Source organism: Anolis carolinensis, chromosome 3 (genome assembly GCF_035594765.1).
Source record: "Anolis carolinensis isolate JA03-04 chromosome 3, rAnoCar3.1.pri, whole genome shotgun sequence".
Lineage (NCBI taxonomy): Eukaryota > Metazoa > Chordata > Lepidosauria > Squamata > Dactyloidae > Anolis > Anolis carolinensis.
Window position 1 is genome coordinate 282,628,722 of NC_085843.1, and position 17,468 is coordinate 282,646,189.

At 41.9% G+C, this 17,468-nt stretch overlaps 1 protein-coding gene across 1 annotated transcript in view; it reads right to left on the reverse strand.

Annotated features, from left to right (window-relative positions):
- Positions 1-17,468, reverse strand: part of psmd1 (proteasome 26S subunit, non-ATPase 1) — a 134,605-nt gene that overhangs the window by 51,014 nt on the left and 66,123 nt on the right. The window contains exons 17-18 of the mRNA XM_003226960.4: positions 12,046-12,160; positions 5,154-5,270 (exon numbers count right to left, since the gene is read on the reverse strand). Of these exons, the coding sequence (XP_003227008.1) occupies positions 5,154-5,270; positions 12,046-12,160 (232 nt within the window). The remainder of the gene's footprint in view (positions 1-5,153; positions 5,271-12,045; positions 12,161-17,468) is intronic.

Here is a 17,468-nt window from a genome sequence, read left to right on the forward strand (position 1 = left end):
TCCCCAGCCGCCTCCCCAGTGATGTTTGTGAAGAAGAAGTCAGGGGAACTACGCTTGGTGGTGGACTACAGAGCATTGAACAATATCACCAAGCGGAACAGCTATCCCCTGCCCTTAATCTCGGATCTACTGGATCGGCTTCGAGGAGCCAAGGTTTACACCAAGCTGGATCTTCGGGGGGCTTACAACTTAGTTCGCATCAGGGAAGGGGACGAGTGGAAGACCGCCTTCCAGACCAAATTCGGATTATTCGAGTCCCGAGTTATGAATTTCGGTTTATGCGGAGCTCCCGCAACGTTCCAGCATTTTGTCAATGACATTTTTCAGGACTATCTAGACAGGTTCTTGATAATCTACCTGGACGATTTTTTGGTGTTTTCTAGATCACAATCAGAACATGAGAACCACGTCAAAATGGTGCTACAACGATTGCGGGATCATGGACTTTATGCCAAGCTGGAAAAATGCGCCTTTGATCTACAAGAGGTAGATTTCCTTGGTTACCGCATCTCGCCTCTAGGGCTTTCCATGGATCCAGCCAAGGTTTCAGCAGTATTGGAATGGCGGGCGCCAACTAACAAGAAAGAGGTGCAGCGTTTCTTGGGGTTCGCGAACTATTACCGCAAGTTCATTCCAGATTTTGCCCGCTGGTCCGACCCCATCACTAGCTGCATCCGTGGAAAACAGCCTTTCCGCTGGACTGATCAAGCAGAGAAAGGGTTCCAGCAACTAAAGAGACTATTCACCTCCCAGCCAATTCTACAGCACCCAAATCCTGGAACCCCTTTTGTTGTGCAAGCGGACGCCTCTGATGTGGCAATTGGGGCTGTACTCTTACAACCGGTGGGAGATCACCTCCATCCCTGTGCCTTTTACTCTCGTCAACTAACCACACCAGAGAGGAATTACACCATTTGGGAAAAAGAACTACTGGCCATAAAGGCAGCCTTTGAAACTTGGAGACATTGGCTAGAAGGGGCCAAATTTCCCATTGAAGTCCACACTGATCATCGTAATCTAGAACATCTAAGAACTGCCCGCAAACTAAATCAGAGGCAGCAACGTTGGGCTTTATTCTTCGAACGTTTCGACTTCCAGATTCATTATGTGACCCCAGCCCAGACCAAGCAAGCAGACGCCCTGTCACGTAAACCGGAATACGCTGCAGGACGCAAGGAGACCTTTGAATCCCAACTATTACAACCCGAGAACTTTGCCACGCTCACAGTGGGGAACACCAAATCCATTCCCATTGGTTCAACTTCCTCTACTCCAGGACCCCTCTGTGCTCAAGAAATCAGGGTTAGTCAGCAAGCAGATGCCTGGGCGCAGGACCAACTTCGCCAAGGTCTGCATTTTCCCTTTTCGCTTAAGGATGGGCTGCTTTGCTATAGAAATCATGTTTATATCCCACCCGGACCGGGCAGGGAAAAAGCGCTTCGTCTGTGTCATGATTGCAAACCAGCAGGACACTTCGGACTGTTTAAAACCATGCATCTGATCCTAAGGGATTTTTGGTGGCCCAAGATCCGCAAGGATGTGGAAAAATATGTCAACACCTGCCCAGTATGCCAGCGCTCCAAGATAAGAAGGGAGAAGCCCTCAGGGCTTTTACACCCCCTTCCTACCCCATCTCGCCCATGGGAAATAATTTCTGCGGATTTCATCACTGACCTACCACCTTCCTGTGGATTCACCACGATCTTAGTGGTGGTGGACCTTTTCACCAAGTTAGCCCATTTCATTCCCTGCGAAGGCCTCCCCACGGCCAAAGAGACTGCGGATCTATTCCTTCAACATGTTTTCAGACTACATGGATTGCCCAAGAGTTTAGTCACAGACCGTGGATCTCAATTCACCTCTCGTTTTTGGAAGGCGCTACAAAAACTATTGGGCATAGACTCTCGCTTATCTTCAGCTCATCATCCCCAAACAGATGGGCAAACGGAGCGCACCAATGCCACTTTGGAGCAGTATCTTCGCTGTTATGTAAACTACCAACAGGACAATTGGGCTTCTCTGTTACCACTGTCTGAGTTTGCCTACAACAATGGAGTTCAAGCTTCTACAAAAGAAACGCCGTTCTTTGCAAACTACGGCTTCCATCCACGTTTCTTTCCCCCTGTCATTGAAACTTCAGAAGTTCCCGCAGCAGAAGATTGGCTGCAGGAACTCACAGCGGTGCAACAACTTTTGCTCCAGCAACTGGACCAAGCCAAGGAGGACTATAAACGCCACGCTGACAAACATCGCCAGCCGGGCCCCGAAATCAAGGTAGGAGATCGGGTTTTCCTGTCCACTCGCTTTCTGCCCTCCCACCGCCCTTGCCGGAAGTTAGATGCCCGTTTCATTGGCCCCTATCCAGTGGTGGCGCAATTAAACCCCGTGACTTTCAAACTCCAACTTCCGCGTTCAATGCGCATTCACCCAGTGTTTCACCGTTCCCTGCTCCTTCCGGCGGATGGTGTGCGTCCTGATACAGACCAACCGGCCCCCCCTCCTGTTTTGATGAATGGGGAGGAGGAGTTCGAGGTTGAGGACATTTTGGATTCTCGCTTTCACCGCCGCCGCCTACAATATCTCATTGACTGGGTGGGTTTTGGCCCTGAGGAACGCTCTTGGGAAGACGCCTCCACAGTCCATGCTCCTGAGCTAACCCGTCGCTTTCATCAGACCTATCCCGCCAAGCCGCGACCTCGCGCCTCGGGGAGGGGGCCCCAGTTTGGGAGGGGCCTTGAGGAGGGGGATAGTGTGATGACCCATGGGCCTTGTAGTCCTGCTCAGGACATTGTAATTCCTGATGAAGACGAAAACTTGGGTTTTTTACCTTCCCAGTCTGAACTGGATTCCTCTCAGCCAGATCTTTCCCAGGCAGATCTGGGAACCTTGCACCTGCAAGAAAGTTGTCTCCCAGAAGTATGTCAAACAAGCCCAGAGCCTACTTCTCCCGTGTTCTTGCGCCGGGAGTTTTGTAAACAACAGAGAAGTTTGGAATCAGCTTCGCGCAGGAGTGCGAGGATTGCAGCTAAGAATGTAGCCAATTAAGACTGCTTCTCGTGAGAATCTTTAAGGAGTTTAACATCTGGTCTCAGAGTTTAGCTTTCGTTTCTGATTCCCAGAGAACTGCTTCGGTGGGAAAGTTAGACTCTATATAGGTGTTTTCCCGCGTAGTAACTTCGCGGAGTCAATTCGTCAGCCTACGGAGCGAGTTGTGTCTGGACAGCGCGCTCCGATTCAAGCCTCGCTCCTGCTCAAGCCTTGCCTTGCTATCCAGCCTTCGCCTTGCTTCCCAGCCTCTGTTTACCCACGGACTTTGCCTTGCTTCCCAGCCTTTGTTTATCTACGGACTTTGCCTTGTTTCCCAGGACCAATCCTTGCCTTGTTCCACGGATTTTACCAAGTTATTCCACGGACCTTGTTCTTGTTCCTAGTTACCTTGTTTCACGTTTTAAGCCTTGTTTCAAGTATCAAGTTATTTCCTAGCCTTGCTCAAGTTTATGGACTAAAGGACCTTGTCATCTCCCCTCACTTTGCCCGGCAAAGTGGGTGTTTCGGTTATTGGATTACAACTTTGGACCTTAATATTTCATATTGGACATTGTTTCTTTGGACTAATTTTGACCTTTCCTGAAAGGCCTGCTTCTGGACTAATTTTTACATCTGCTTTTACTAACTTTATATATTTCCTTAATAAAGATATTAGATAGAATCTGGCCTCTGCGTATGGTTATTGGTGCTCTGTAGCCTGGGTCGTGACACCTTCAGGGTGAGAAGGGCGGAATATAAATACTGTAAATAAATAAATAAATAAATAAATAAATCCATTTGATTCAGTTTTCATCCAAGCTCACAGTGAAGGCTTTTAATCTTAACACACTGCTTTATGTACAGCTGTATACACATCAGGATCCTCTGATCTCCTATCAGTCAATGGCATATGCAGAGATATATTCACAACAGATATCAGCAACAGATTTATGGCGAGAAGCAAGAGAATAACGCAAAAGAGAGAGAATACATGCTTGCTGCCCTCTTTTATATCCATCGCTTCTGGCGAATGATGCGGCCCTCATTATGCCTGTCACGTGGTCATGACTCAACTTCTTTGCATGTCCCTCAAGTTCCACATCACCACATACTTAACCCTTCAATAGACATATGATCACATGTCCATTAGAACTGTATTTTCCAACAGTATTGCTCAATGGGGTTACAGTCAATGCAATCCTATCTAACAGTACATTATATACCTAACAAAGCCTAGGTCCTAATGAGAATCAATAAGAACAAAATATTAACAAGATAAGCACACTTCTTCTTGCTGTTTTTTTTAAAGGAGAACATTAAGGTGAAGCTAAGTTTAAGATTGCCGAACCTAAGAAATATTAATGAAGCACTACAAGCAGTGTCTTGAACCAGATGGCTCCATATTGAATAAATAATTGAGAAATCCTGTACGTATTCCAACATGCTACTGAGTAATGTCTTCAAGAGCCTGTAATCCATTTTTCAATGGATTATCAAAAGAAGGATGAAGAGCTTGTGATAAATCTCCCTGATTATAGACTTCTGTATTGGTTCACCAAAGGGCATATTATAAATCAAGAGAGTGTCCCTGTTCAATTTGTCTGATAAACAGAGAGGAATCATGCTGTCTCTCAACAATATGACTCTATGATAGACATGGGCAAACTTGTGCCCTCCAGGTGTTTTGGACTTCAACTCCCACAATTCCTAACAGCCTACCGGCTGTTAGGAATTGTGGGAGTTAAAGTCCAAAACACCTGGAGGGCCAAAGTTAGCCCATGCCTGCTCTATAGAGTGAAAAGCTGTTGTCATTTGAATACAAAGGTCTCATGTTCTCTGCCTTTTCAGAAAAGCGAGACAAGTGTAATTTGTGAGTTCAGATTTCAGGCCAAATGTGTAACACTGAAGCTGGATGCTCATGCACTGGCAACCTTTGCATAATTTACTGAGCTCAAAGCTCCAGCAAATAAATTACGTTTGCACAGCTCATCAGCCAATGCTCTTCAGAGAAAGCTGGCTGGCAAACAACTGCTGCCAGACTGCTGCGGAAGCTTTGTCTCCTTCAGCCAAAGGCCCTCTTCTCAATGTCTCTCTTGCTCTCTCTCTTGCATACCTCCATCACTCACCTTTGGGCAGAGGATCTCTGTCTGCTGGATCATGATAAGGGCAGATGCAATCAGGGCGCCTTGACGCACGTAGTTCACTGGATCATTTGTCATCGGCTCCAGCAAATTAATTGCTTCCTATTGGGCAAAGAGGAAAGAAAGCACGCAGATTATTAACCCTGCTCCTTTTTCAAACACCAGGCTTTCGTCAGAATTACTAGATCGCAATTCCTCAAACAGGACGTGGCATGTGAGTTTTGGCGCATTGTAACTGATCTGTTTTGCCCATCATGTTGACAACAGGAGAAAGGAGAATCAAAACAGTGGGTTTTTTTAAAGCACCTGTTTTGAAAGCTTATATTCAAAAGTTCAAGAATAAATCAGACAGAACACTTTGCTTATTGGAATCTGGAATTCTTAGAAATGAAGTAAGAATGTGCTTAATATTATAAATGATAGCAATTGTTTGGCTTTTGCTTTTATGTGTTTGGCTCCTCTCATCTCAAGGCTACTCCTACACTTTTCCCCATTTTTCATCATGCGAAATCTTCGCGAGGAGGATCAGATGCAATCAACATCTTAAATGCAGGAAAGTTGCAGACTGTATCGTATTATCCAAACCAAAACATGTGTGGCTGACTTCTGAATACACCAACTTTGTTAAAAGCTCTTCCATGTGAGCAAAAGACAACTTCTTGGTGGTACTTGGGTAACAAGGTGCCCTCCACATTTGCAGGTTTGGCCTTTAAGTATTTGATTGAAATGCGGTCTCTAGGAACTTCTAGGTCTTTCAGTGCAACTTTACAGTCAACTTCCCTTTGAAAGCTATTTTACACCTGAAAGAATGCCTCTTGAGGAATCTCTAGGTCTTCCAGTGCAATTCTATGGTCCGCTTCCAGCAGAAGTTGACCATGCAGTTGGGCTGGAAGAAATAGCTAGGTTCCCTTAGGTTTAAAAAAAGACAAATTTTCACTTGCATTTTTTTTTATTTTCAACCCCAGAGAACGTGAAGGAATGACAGCATTAGAAAAAAATTCAACTTGAACATTTCTTCCTGTAAGATGAAGAACTTGAAGTAGGTTCATCAATGTAAGGTATTTCCAAATAATTCAGAAATCTGGAATTTTGCTATATAGGTAAAGCCCTACATACTCCAAAAGGACTGAAAAGGTAAAGACCCAGAACAAAACAAAGATTATTTCACAGGTACAAAGCAATGCAATTTAATCTTACCACAGACCAAGCAAAGAAGGAATGTGGGGTTCTAGGTCATTACTACCTCTCTTAACTGAATTAAAAGTTGAGGGATTTCCCATTGCAGATATGTGAGTGAGTTCTGTACTTGCAAAATCAATCTAAATTTACCCAATGCAGCCTTTAATCTCCATGAGTGAACTAGATGACCCATTCAATGAAGCCAACACCACACATTTAATTAAAGGCAGGCTGCTGCCAAGTACAACTCAAGGGTTTTTAAAAATAATTTTGTTCACCACACAAGCTCTCCAAAACCTTTGTCCTAATTATGTAAAGTTGACTTTTATAAGGCTGCGTTGTATTTTTGTGCCTTTATTGGCCCAGGTCTAATCCGTGGCGCTGCGTGAGCTCAGGGCTATTTATGGAGGATAAAGATGGAAGTGCCTCTTTGGCCTAACGGAAAGCTTAACTTCATTTCCAATCTCCGACGTTCTAACATATTAACTCAGCCTTTAAAATATGTTGATGTTGATACAAGCCCCAGAAGACACAGTGATATAAACAGATGCTCGAGATCCCTTATTTTAGAAATAAACAATAAAAAGCACAGAACTGCAGCCAGGCAGGTTCTATTACCCTGCCTATACAAATTACGGAGAAATAAAACAGACTCCGTGAGCACGGATCAACGGGTTGCCCATTTTTGTCCAGTGAAGGCAAACGTTGGCAATAAGCACGGAAATGAATTGTACTATAATGCTCCTGTTACATCACAAATTCACAAGTCCACGTCAAAGAAGGAGACAGATTTTCACGGGCGAATCTACACTCGAGAAGGAATGCAGTTTGACATCACTTTAATTGCCATAGCTCAATGCTATGGAATCCTAGTTTGTTGAGGCACTGGAACCCTCTATGCAACCCTGGAAAACTACAAGCCCCATGATGCCATAGCATTGAGTCATGACAGTTAAAGTCGCGTCAGACTGCATTAATGACACAGTTTGATGCCATGAGTCCAACACATTTCATCGGACACATGGGCCAAGTTGGATTCAAATGAAAGAGCAAGAGGAAGGCCGCTCCGGATTCCATATTTGGGATGAAAGTGGGAAATAAATCAAATAAATACTCATATTTACTCGAGTCTAATGAATCATCAAATCTAATATAGACCTCAATTTTCAAAACCCTAAAACCAATAAAAAGTATTTGCTGCTGAATGTCATTTGGTCAAAAAAAAAAGTGTTAGGACTCTAAAGCTTCCAGAAATGGAGAGGGTACATCTATGCTATAGAATGAATCCACTTTACTGCCCTGGCTCAATGCTATGGAATAATGAAGTTTTACAGGTTTTTAGCCTTCTCTGCTAAAGAATAGAACAGAATAGCTTTATTGTCATTGTACTATTGCACAATGAAATTAAATGCTTTCCCCAGCACACATCACAAAACTATACACCCATCTCTCCACACTCCAACCACCACCGCACACCCCCCAATGCCATATCAATGTGAAACCATGGAGTTCAGTATAAGTATAGCTCTAGGATAAAAGCTGTATCTCAATCTGTTTGTCCTTGTCTTTGTCACCCTGTACTGTCTACCAGATGGTAATAATTCAAAAAAAGGATATGCTGGGTGTGATGAGTCCTTAAGAATGTTGTTGCCTCACCAAACTACGAATCCCAGGATATCATAGTATTGACCCATAGCTATTAAATGAGAAATAAGGTTCCCAAAGAGGGGCTCAGTGGTTCTCAATCTGTGGGTCCCCAGGTGTTTTGGCCTACATCTCCCAGAAATCCCAGCTAGTTTACCAGCTGTTAGGATTTCTGTGAGTTGAAGGCCAAAACATCTGGGGACCCATAGGTTGAGAACCACTGCTCCAGGTGTAGCTCCCGACGCAGCTTCCTGTTTTGCTTGGGCTCAACACTATGATTACCATATAATGTGATTCTAATACGCACCCTGATTTTGGTGAAGTCATTTAGCCAGAAAAGGTGAGCATTAGATGTGAGTAAATAGAGTACGTAAAATGAATATCCATATGGCTGAGTTCCTACCCTGTTTCCCCGAAAATAAGACAGTGTCTTATATTAATTTTTGCTCTCAAAGATGTGCTAGGTCTTATTTTCAGGGGATGTCTTATTTTTCCACAAAGAAGAATTCACATTTATGGTTGAATTTTTTAAAAATGAAAATTTATTATTTAATGTACGGTAGTTGTCATCACAAACCAGCATAACCAAACTGTGAATCCTTTCAAGAATTTCTATATTATATTTTATTGCTATCCTCTTTTTAAATTACTGTTTTAAATTTCTGTTCGTATGTACATTTATGTTGTTGTTGGGCTTGTCCCTGTGTAAGCTAACCTGAGTCCTTTCTGGGAGATGGAGATGGGATACAAGAATAAAGTTATTTTTATATTATTATTATTATTATTATTATTATTATTATTATTATTATTATTATTATTATTTCTTGTTACTACATTTATTTCTATGTACAACAATCTATGGTATGTACATTTACCGATCCTGCATGCTTCCAAACAAAACCTTTACTAGGTCTGGCTTTTGAGGGAGGCCTTATATTTAGCAATTCAGCAAAACATCTACTAGGTCTTATTTTCTGGGGATGTCTTGTTTTCAGGGAAACAGGGTATGCGGATGATGGAAAGGCAGAGAAAGAGAGAGAAAGAGTCAGAATGTAGTGGTGTAGTTACAAAGCTAATGGAGCAGAGAAGAAAAGAGAGAGGGGTGTAGTGAAGAGCAGAGACCGTGAGCTCCATGTGGTAGGTATCCTGGCGCATAGAAAATCTGGTGAGAGGAAGGGGAAGTTTATGCAGAGGCAGGAAATGGCAGGCATCCATCATGCGGCTGAGTGGAGCAGGACAAAGAGGCGCTTTGCAGGAGGCCTGTGCTTCCCCACTGAGAAGCACTGCCCATGAAAGCTCCGGTCTGCATCCACCTGAGATTTATGGCCCTGACATGCCAATGAGCACCACTGCTGAAGTTCCCCTGTGCCTCTATGTTGGAAATAGCAACCTCCCAAGCCTCTCACCATTTATTGGTTAATGTATATATTTGCTAACCTGTATTCTATGTGTATGTTGATTTGCCAGTTCGACTGTTCCTCTTTGGTGTGGGAGGGACTTTAGATATGTGGTGGTACTGAGCATGTTCAGACTCAGGATTCCATTTTTTATTCAGTGTGATCATGGACCTCAATGTTAGCAGCTCACTTTAGACCTCAGTGGAGGTGGATGTATACATGTTGCTGTTTGGACTTCAATATAGAAGTATGCTTATGGGCTTCAGTGAGTACAAGTACACTTAAGGACTATGGACTATTGATCAAGAATGATACCCTATCTGTAACTGAACTTCAATAAGAAATGTGCCTCCATGGTGCATTAATACAAGATGTTTGTGAGTAAACAAGATATGTTATTTTTCAAAGATGACTTTTTTTATCTCTGAGTGCATATTTTAAACTAAAAGGTTTTTAAAGGGAGTGCATATATTTTGGGCAAATGCAACTATAATAAATGCAACTATAAGGCCCGGGCTGTGGCGCAAGCTGGTGAGCAGCCAGCTGCAGCCAGCTGAGACCAATCACTCTGACCAAGAGGTCATGAGTTTGAGGTCAGGTTAGAGCCTGCGTTTGTCTTCTGTCTTTGTTCTATGTCAAGGCATTGAATGTTTGCCTTATATGTGTAATGTGATCCGCCCTGAGTCCCCTTCGGGGTGAGAAAGAAGGGCGGAATATAAATACTGTAAATAAATAAATAATAAATAAATAATTTAAACTTTAAAGAAACAGCCATCCTCTGCTATCAAATATATTTAGGTAATGGCATGTCTTTGTCCTTGGCAATTTAAATGCGTGGTTCTTCAGTTTAACAGCTGAGTTACCTGTGTGCCATTACATGAATGTTTGTGAATATCACTTGTTCAAAGAGTTGACTTCTAACAAGGTCATGCTTTTCTTGACTAGTGGTTTTCAAAAGGTGGTCTCCACATGTTCATGGAGATTCACATTTGCCAAAAGTTTATGTGCCCAGAGACTGGGTACAGTTATTTTTGATTACTCTGAGCCAGGCATGGGCAAACTTGGGCCTTCCAGCTGTTTGGGATTTCAACTCATACAATTTCTAACAACTGGTAGGCTGTTAGGAATTGTGGGAGTTGAAGTCCCAAATACCTGGAAGGCCCAAGTTTGCCCATGCCTGATCTACACCTAGATGCTTTTTAAAAAATATTTTAAAGACCCAGTAATCTTAAGAACAGGGATGAAAGCAGCAGTTTCTTAAAGTGCATTTCTAGCATAAAAGCTGCATATTCGAAACACAAAACTTGGTATGATGTAATTCTTCCTCCCAGATCATGTGCAATGATGTGTATTTTGGCATATCTGAGAACAAAAACTACCCCTTCTTCTTTAAAATATGCATTTTTAAAGAGAGAGCATCAATCAAGTAAGTTTATTTAAATGAGATGACAACCTCATTTTTCTGGTTTGCTGTCTTAATTTTCCACTGGGAAAAAATGTTCTCTGAGGGAGAATCCTAATCAGAGCTCAAAAGCCCAAGATTGATGTTCAATATGTAATACAGAGGTGGGAAATGATGACAGGAGCTATTTCTTTTGGCAACACAGTGAACTAAACAGCATTTTCAAAAGGAGAGGAGTCCTCTGGAAGTTTGGAATATTTGTACATGCAAACAAGTCTACACTAGAAAAAAATGTTCGTTTTCTATATGCCTGAGCAATAATTTTAAACAGAATATATTTTAATAATTTTGTGCATGAAACAGGGATTGCACACACTGAAACACCAGAAAGCAAAATGTGTCACTATCTCAACAACCACGTAGACAATTTCAGATTTTGGAGCATTCTGGACTTCTGGGAAAGGGATACTCAACTTATACTTTTGGTGTATTTTGTTGTCTGATGGCATTTTAGATGGACTTGGAGTATTAAGAAAGAGGTAAGTACAGTAGCACATTTGGGATCATTACACAATGTAACAAAATTTTGAAAAAAATCTGTTCCTGGTTTGAAAGTGCTATTTCCTGTTTAATTGTGAGGCCCTTACTTTGAAAGTAGTTGCTACACTCCAGAAACTTTTGTTTTTGTGGCTGCCACAAACTATGCTGAGTTGGTTGAAACTCTATGAGATGTTCACTGAAATCCTATAGCAAAATGTTGCGCACAAAACCAAGTGTTTGCAGTTTAATAAACTCTTTCCATGTTTTTAATTATAGAACCAATTAGGGAATTACATTTATAACCAGGAACAAAAGTCATATCACATAGTGTTATCATCATCATCACTACCACCTTGATAAGAGTTTGGAAGAATTCAAGGGAAATTTTAAATTGAATTTTTAAAACTGGAGCAGTGGTTCCCCAGATGTTTTGACCTTCAACTCCCAGAAATCCTAAAAGCTGGTAAATTGGCTGGGATTTCTGGGAGTTGTAGGCCAAAACACCTGGGGACCCACAGGTCAAGAACCACTGATCTGGAGGCTTTGGAGGAGGTCAGGAGCACAAAAAAGGGGACCATATGTAGTCTCTATATAGCACTTTTCTGGCACATTGTAACTTCTTGTGTGGTCTTTCTAAAGCTCCTTCCAGCCTTAAGTTCTTCTGTTGTAGAACCTTATTGGAAGTGTAAAAAGCCAGAGGATGGGTTGACCTCACCTTGTTTCCTGTCCCAGCGCAGCAGATGCCCAGAGCCATGGCTGCCCCGTATCGGACGTGGGGGTTATAACTTTCAGACAGCAAGGAAACCACGCTTGGACACTGTTCAGGGGTCCTGGAAAAGAAAAACAAACACAACAATTCGATTTATGTCCCTGTAAAGACCAGCTATATCTTTCTATCTGAAAACTACCAAAATCTTGCAATCAAACCGAAAGGAACCAGCATGGTATTTCAGCTAAGAAGAATTTGGATTTCCCTGCTGCCTCCCAAGGCAGCTCTGAGTAGTAACATAAATAAGAAGGTGAAGAGAACTGAAGGTCACAGTTAAGATAAGCAGCCTCAGGCTTCTTTCTGAAGACTATAAACGGCATCACAATTTGAGGACTATAAACTGCCTCCTATGAAGCTGCTTGTCACCTTGTTCTCAAACAACAGCTCAAAAGCTGGCAAAAAGAATGAGCTGCCATGGAGATGGGAAGAGACAGCTTTGAATAAACTATACAAAATATTCACAGTGAAGGTGGTTTTCAGGCTGGCACACCGGCGTCTTTGCATTTTGATTGCTTCAGCAATTATTCAGCAAGGAGGTTGTCATAAAGAGATCAAAACAATTTTAAAAATTTTTGTGTGTAGAATGGGTCATAGCATACATTGGAACCAGTACAGTAGAATCTCACTTATCCAACATAAACGGGCCGGCAGAATGTTGGATAAGCAAATATGTTGGATAATAAGGAGGGATTAAGGAAAAGCCTATTAAAGCCTATTAAATTAGGTTATGATTTTACAAATTAAGCACCAAGACATCATGTTTAACAACAAATTTGACAGAAAAAATAGTTCAATATGCAGTAATGCTATGTAGTGATTTCTGTATTTACTAATTTAGCACCAAAATATTACGATGTTTTGAAAACATTGACTACAAAAATGCGTTGGATAATCCAGAACATTGGATAAGTGAGTGTTGGATAAGTGAGACTCTACTGTATTTACTTTCATTGATGGACAAGGAGGTGGTGGTGGTGGTGGTGGAGAAAGCCCCTCAGTTTCTGAACATGCATTTAAAACAAGTTGCCTTTAAAAAAGGATTTTGAAACAACTTTTTATATGCTGGGATTAATCCCACACTGTTAATGTCAGCAAGATCTTGAGGCAGGTCACCAAACACTGCTTTTTCCGACTTAATTATTTCAGTAGGCAAATCCTACAATAATGAATGGGTGGTCTTAAAGTAAAAGTGTTTAAAGGAGGGGGAAACAGATGGTAAAGGTTGGTATTTGGAAAAACAATAAAAGGAAAAGAAGGACTGCAAGCCAAGTGATGAAAGGACTTCGGAACTAAACATTTTATGTAAGTTACGTTGGCAACACATCACCCTCGCCCTGCCCCCAGATCCCAAATGAATCAGCCAGTCCAATGTTTGATATGCCTTCAGTATTTCCAGAGGGGTAGCCCGCTTAGATGATTGCAGCAAAACAGCAGAGAAAACCTCAAAGGGCCCTTTCACAAGGCACAATTATAGCGCTATGATTCCTTGGTTGTACCCGACAAAATCCTGGGGTTTGTAGTTTGGTGAAATACTGGATCTCTCTGGCTGAAAACTCTAAATGTACTTCCCCAAACTACAAATTCCAGGATTTTATAGGGCACAGCCATGGCAGTTAAAGTGGAATAATTAACTACGAGGTATGAAAGGGCCCAAACATTAAGAAATTTTTATTATGGCATTTGTTTTCATAGACACTGCCCACTTCATCAAATGCAAAGAAGACATCCTTTACAGCCAAAGCAAACCTTAGGTCAAAAACCTTAGGTTTTCCTCTCCCGACACCATCACTATAGCATCAAATATGGGGCCTTCCCCTCCTGGTTCCTGTGCGAGAAACCTTATGCGCCAACTCCCAACATGGGACACCACTTCCCTTGAATAATGTCTGGCACTACAAACACCATGTGTATGAACTCACGCCTTCCCCAAACCCCTAGGCTGCATTCTCAGAGGCACAAACAAGTATTAAACATAAGCATAAAATATATGGTCAATCATATTCTATAGGTTTTAAATTCTTAACTACTTCTCTTATTCGTATTCCTAATAGTGACATTCGTATTTCTCTTTGTATCCATACATTCTGTCTCCACGGATTCTTCATTTTGTCAGTACATGTAAGAAAATACCCTTTTCCTACACAACTGCATATGGGACTTGAGCATCCATGGATTTTGGTACCCACAAAGGGTCCTAGAATTGAACTTAAGTGGATACAAAGAGCCCAAGAGGGTCGATCTAGCCAACTAATTCCTAACTAAATGGCCTGAATCAAACACATCTCTATCACCAACTCTAACTCTCAAAACGTCTCTAATTTACATTCTTAACTGCTTAGCTCTCATACACACCAGCCTTTTGAAACCCTATAAAAACATACTGCTGATCACCACAGTCAGTTCCCACAGTCTATACTCTCATGCCTTCCTGAAACATTACATTAACTATACATTACATATACTTTACCTCCTTTTTTTCTAATAAACAATCAACATTTTACATAAGTTTTAAGAAGGCTTCTCATCCTTGAATGAAAGTATTTATTTGCCATCAAGTCAACTCTGACAGTCTATGAATGTCATCCAACAGACCTGTTCCTCAACTGCCCGGCTCAGGTCTTGCACATTTCTTGATTAAGTCTATCCACCTGTAATAAGGTTTTATATATTTCTTGTTGTCTTCAACTTTACCAATCATAGTCATCATCTTTTACTACAACGCCATATTGTGTTGTGATACGAAGAACAGTCTCAGCTCAGTCATACTGGCTTCTAGACAGAGTTTGTGTTTTATGAGTCCAAACAATATACTTGGGTTTTTGTCAGCCTGCAGAACGCTCCTTCAGCAGCACATCTGCAAATGAGTTGAGTCTCTTCCTATCAGTTTTCAGAAATCAGAGACATTATGCCATGGAATATCCTAACTTTGGTATTCTATGGTATGTCTTGACACTTGAGGATCTAATCGAGTCCCATCACAGCGGTCTTCCAACGTCCTAGCCTTCATTTCTGCCCAGATGCAGGGAATCCAAAACTATCTTAAAGGCTATAACACTACAAGGGCTAACTATTTTATTAGACTAACTTTCATATATTTTTTCAGAGAGTAAAATCTAAAGACACCACTTTTCTTTTATGTAGAGGAGTTGACATTTCAAAAGCCGAGCATCTACGTGCACGAAGGGGATACAGCGCACACAGCCAATCCCAACATGCAAGAGGCAGCCGCCACGTCCCTTGGAGCATGGCGCAAATATTCCTCTTTCTTTCCAGCCAGAAGCTTAGCCTCCGGCTCATGCCAAAGATAGCTAGTCACTTGATGCACAGGACAGATAATGAAATTTTTTGAAAACACATTCATGTATTTGAAATCAACCTGAGAAATAAAAAACTCCTTGCAGAAGAAAAGTTAAAATTCCTATGTCCAGAATTAGGTCTGTATCAGTATATTTCTGCTATGTAATCTACTTCATGAGTGTTGTCTCCAACCTGTGACACAACTCATGTAGTTTAGAAAGATGCCAAACATAAAGGATCACTTTAGAGAACGTGCCAAATCTAATGTAAAGAAAATGCCGCCTCTTTCAGTGGAAGGCATCTTCAGGCATTCTGCCCATAAGGCAATTAGAAGGAAAGTGGGACAATTGTAAGAGCTCTGCTTGACTCTGTCCCATCATCAGGCTCAGTGATAGCACTTCCATGACTCTAAAATGCATAGAAGACTTCCAGCTACAGATAGTTTCCTTCCAAACACATGGAAGTCAATGGTGGTTGGAAGGAACATGGCTAGGCTCCCTCTTCATGCATTGGGGAAGGTCATAGAGAGACTATTACCAATGGTGTATCTGCTTTCAAGGCACCTTGTGGCGCAGCTGGCTAGTAACCAGCTGCTATAAATCACTACTGACCAAGAGGTCATGAGTTCGAAGCAAAACTCAAATTCCTGCAATGTCTAAATTACAAAGTCAGGAAAGGATGGAGTCCTTCCTCGGCCTGACAACAAGGCCTACCAGTCATAGTACACAATAATTTCACATGGTCTGGACTAAGATTTACGTATGAGGATTTTGGATGAATGGATTTTAACTCAGATATGTTTTTAAATTTTGTACAATGTGTTTTTATTATGTAATGTTATTTGTTTTTATATGAACTGTTGTTTTAGTGTACAGTTTTCGGGCATTGAATTTTTGCCTATTTATTGTAAGCCGCCTTGAGTCCCCTCGGGTGAGAAGGGCGGGGCAAAAATATTGAAAATAAATACATAAATAAATAAATAAAGCCAGCTCTTCGCATTTGCTGGGGTTTGGGGACACACGTAAAAGTGAAAAACCATGAAAAACCATGAATATTTGCTACGTTTTTTCTACCTGAGAGAAGACGCTCTCTAGAAATTTCTAGGTCTTCCAGCACGATTCTATGGTCAACTTCCAATGGAAGCTGAACATGGAATCACATTAAGATTTTTCGCAAGGAGTTCGCTTTAGAAATCTCTGGGTCTTCCAGCATGGCTGGAGGAAGTTGATCATGGAGTCACAGTGGAGAACTTAAGGGGTCCCCAGAGAACATTTTCAATCAAATCCACAAAATGAGAACAGCAAATGTGGAAGGACAATGGTACTCACAATAATGGGATAGAAGGAAATAATAAGACTGGGAATGGGATACCTTCCAATTTTGCAGGAGCAACCCATCTGTGTTGTAGATCAGTGGTTCCCAACATGTGTTCTGCAGAGCCCTTAGGATGTTCTGTAATTGTTTATATACCTTTACTTTACATTCCTTTACTATCTCTCCCCCCTGCCCCCAGTATCGCTACTCCTAAATACCATTAACTTTTAAAACATAGGTAAAGGTTTTCCTCTGACATTAATTCTAGTTGTGTCCGACCCTGGGGGGTTGGTGCTCATCTCAATTTCTAAGCCAAAGAGCCGGCGTTGTCCATAAACATCTCCGAGTTCATGTGGCCGGCATGACTGCATGGAACGCCATTACATAGGTAAAGGTAAAAGTAAAGGTTTTCCCCTGATGTTAAGTCCAGTCGTGACCGACTCTGGGGGTTGGTGCTCATCTCCATTTCTAGGCCGAAGAGCCGGCGTTGTCCATAGACACCTCCAAGGTCATGTGGCCATAGGCATGACTGCATGGAGCGCCGACACCTTCCTGCTGGAGCAATACCTATTGATCTACTCACATTTGCATGTTTTCGAACTGCTAGGTTGGTAGGAGCTGGGGCTAACAGTGGGCGCTCATTCCACTCCCGGGAATTGAACCTGGGATCTTTTGGTCCCCAAGTTCAGCGCTTTAACACACTGTGCCACCAGGGGCCCCAATTACATAGGTAGTGCCATAGGAATTGATTCTATAAA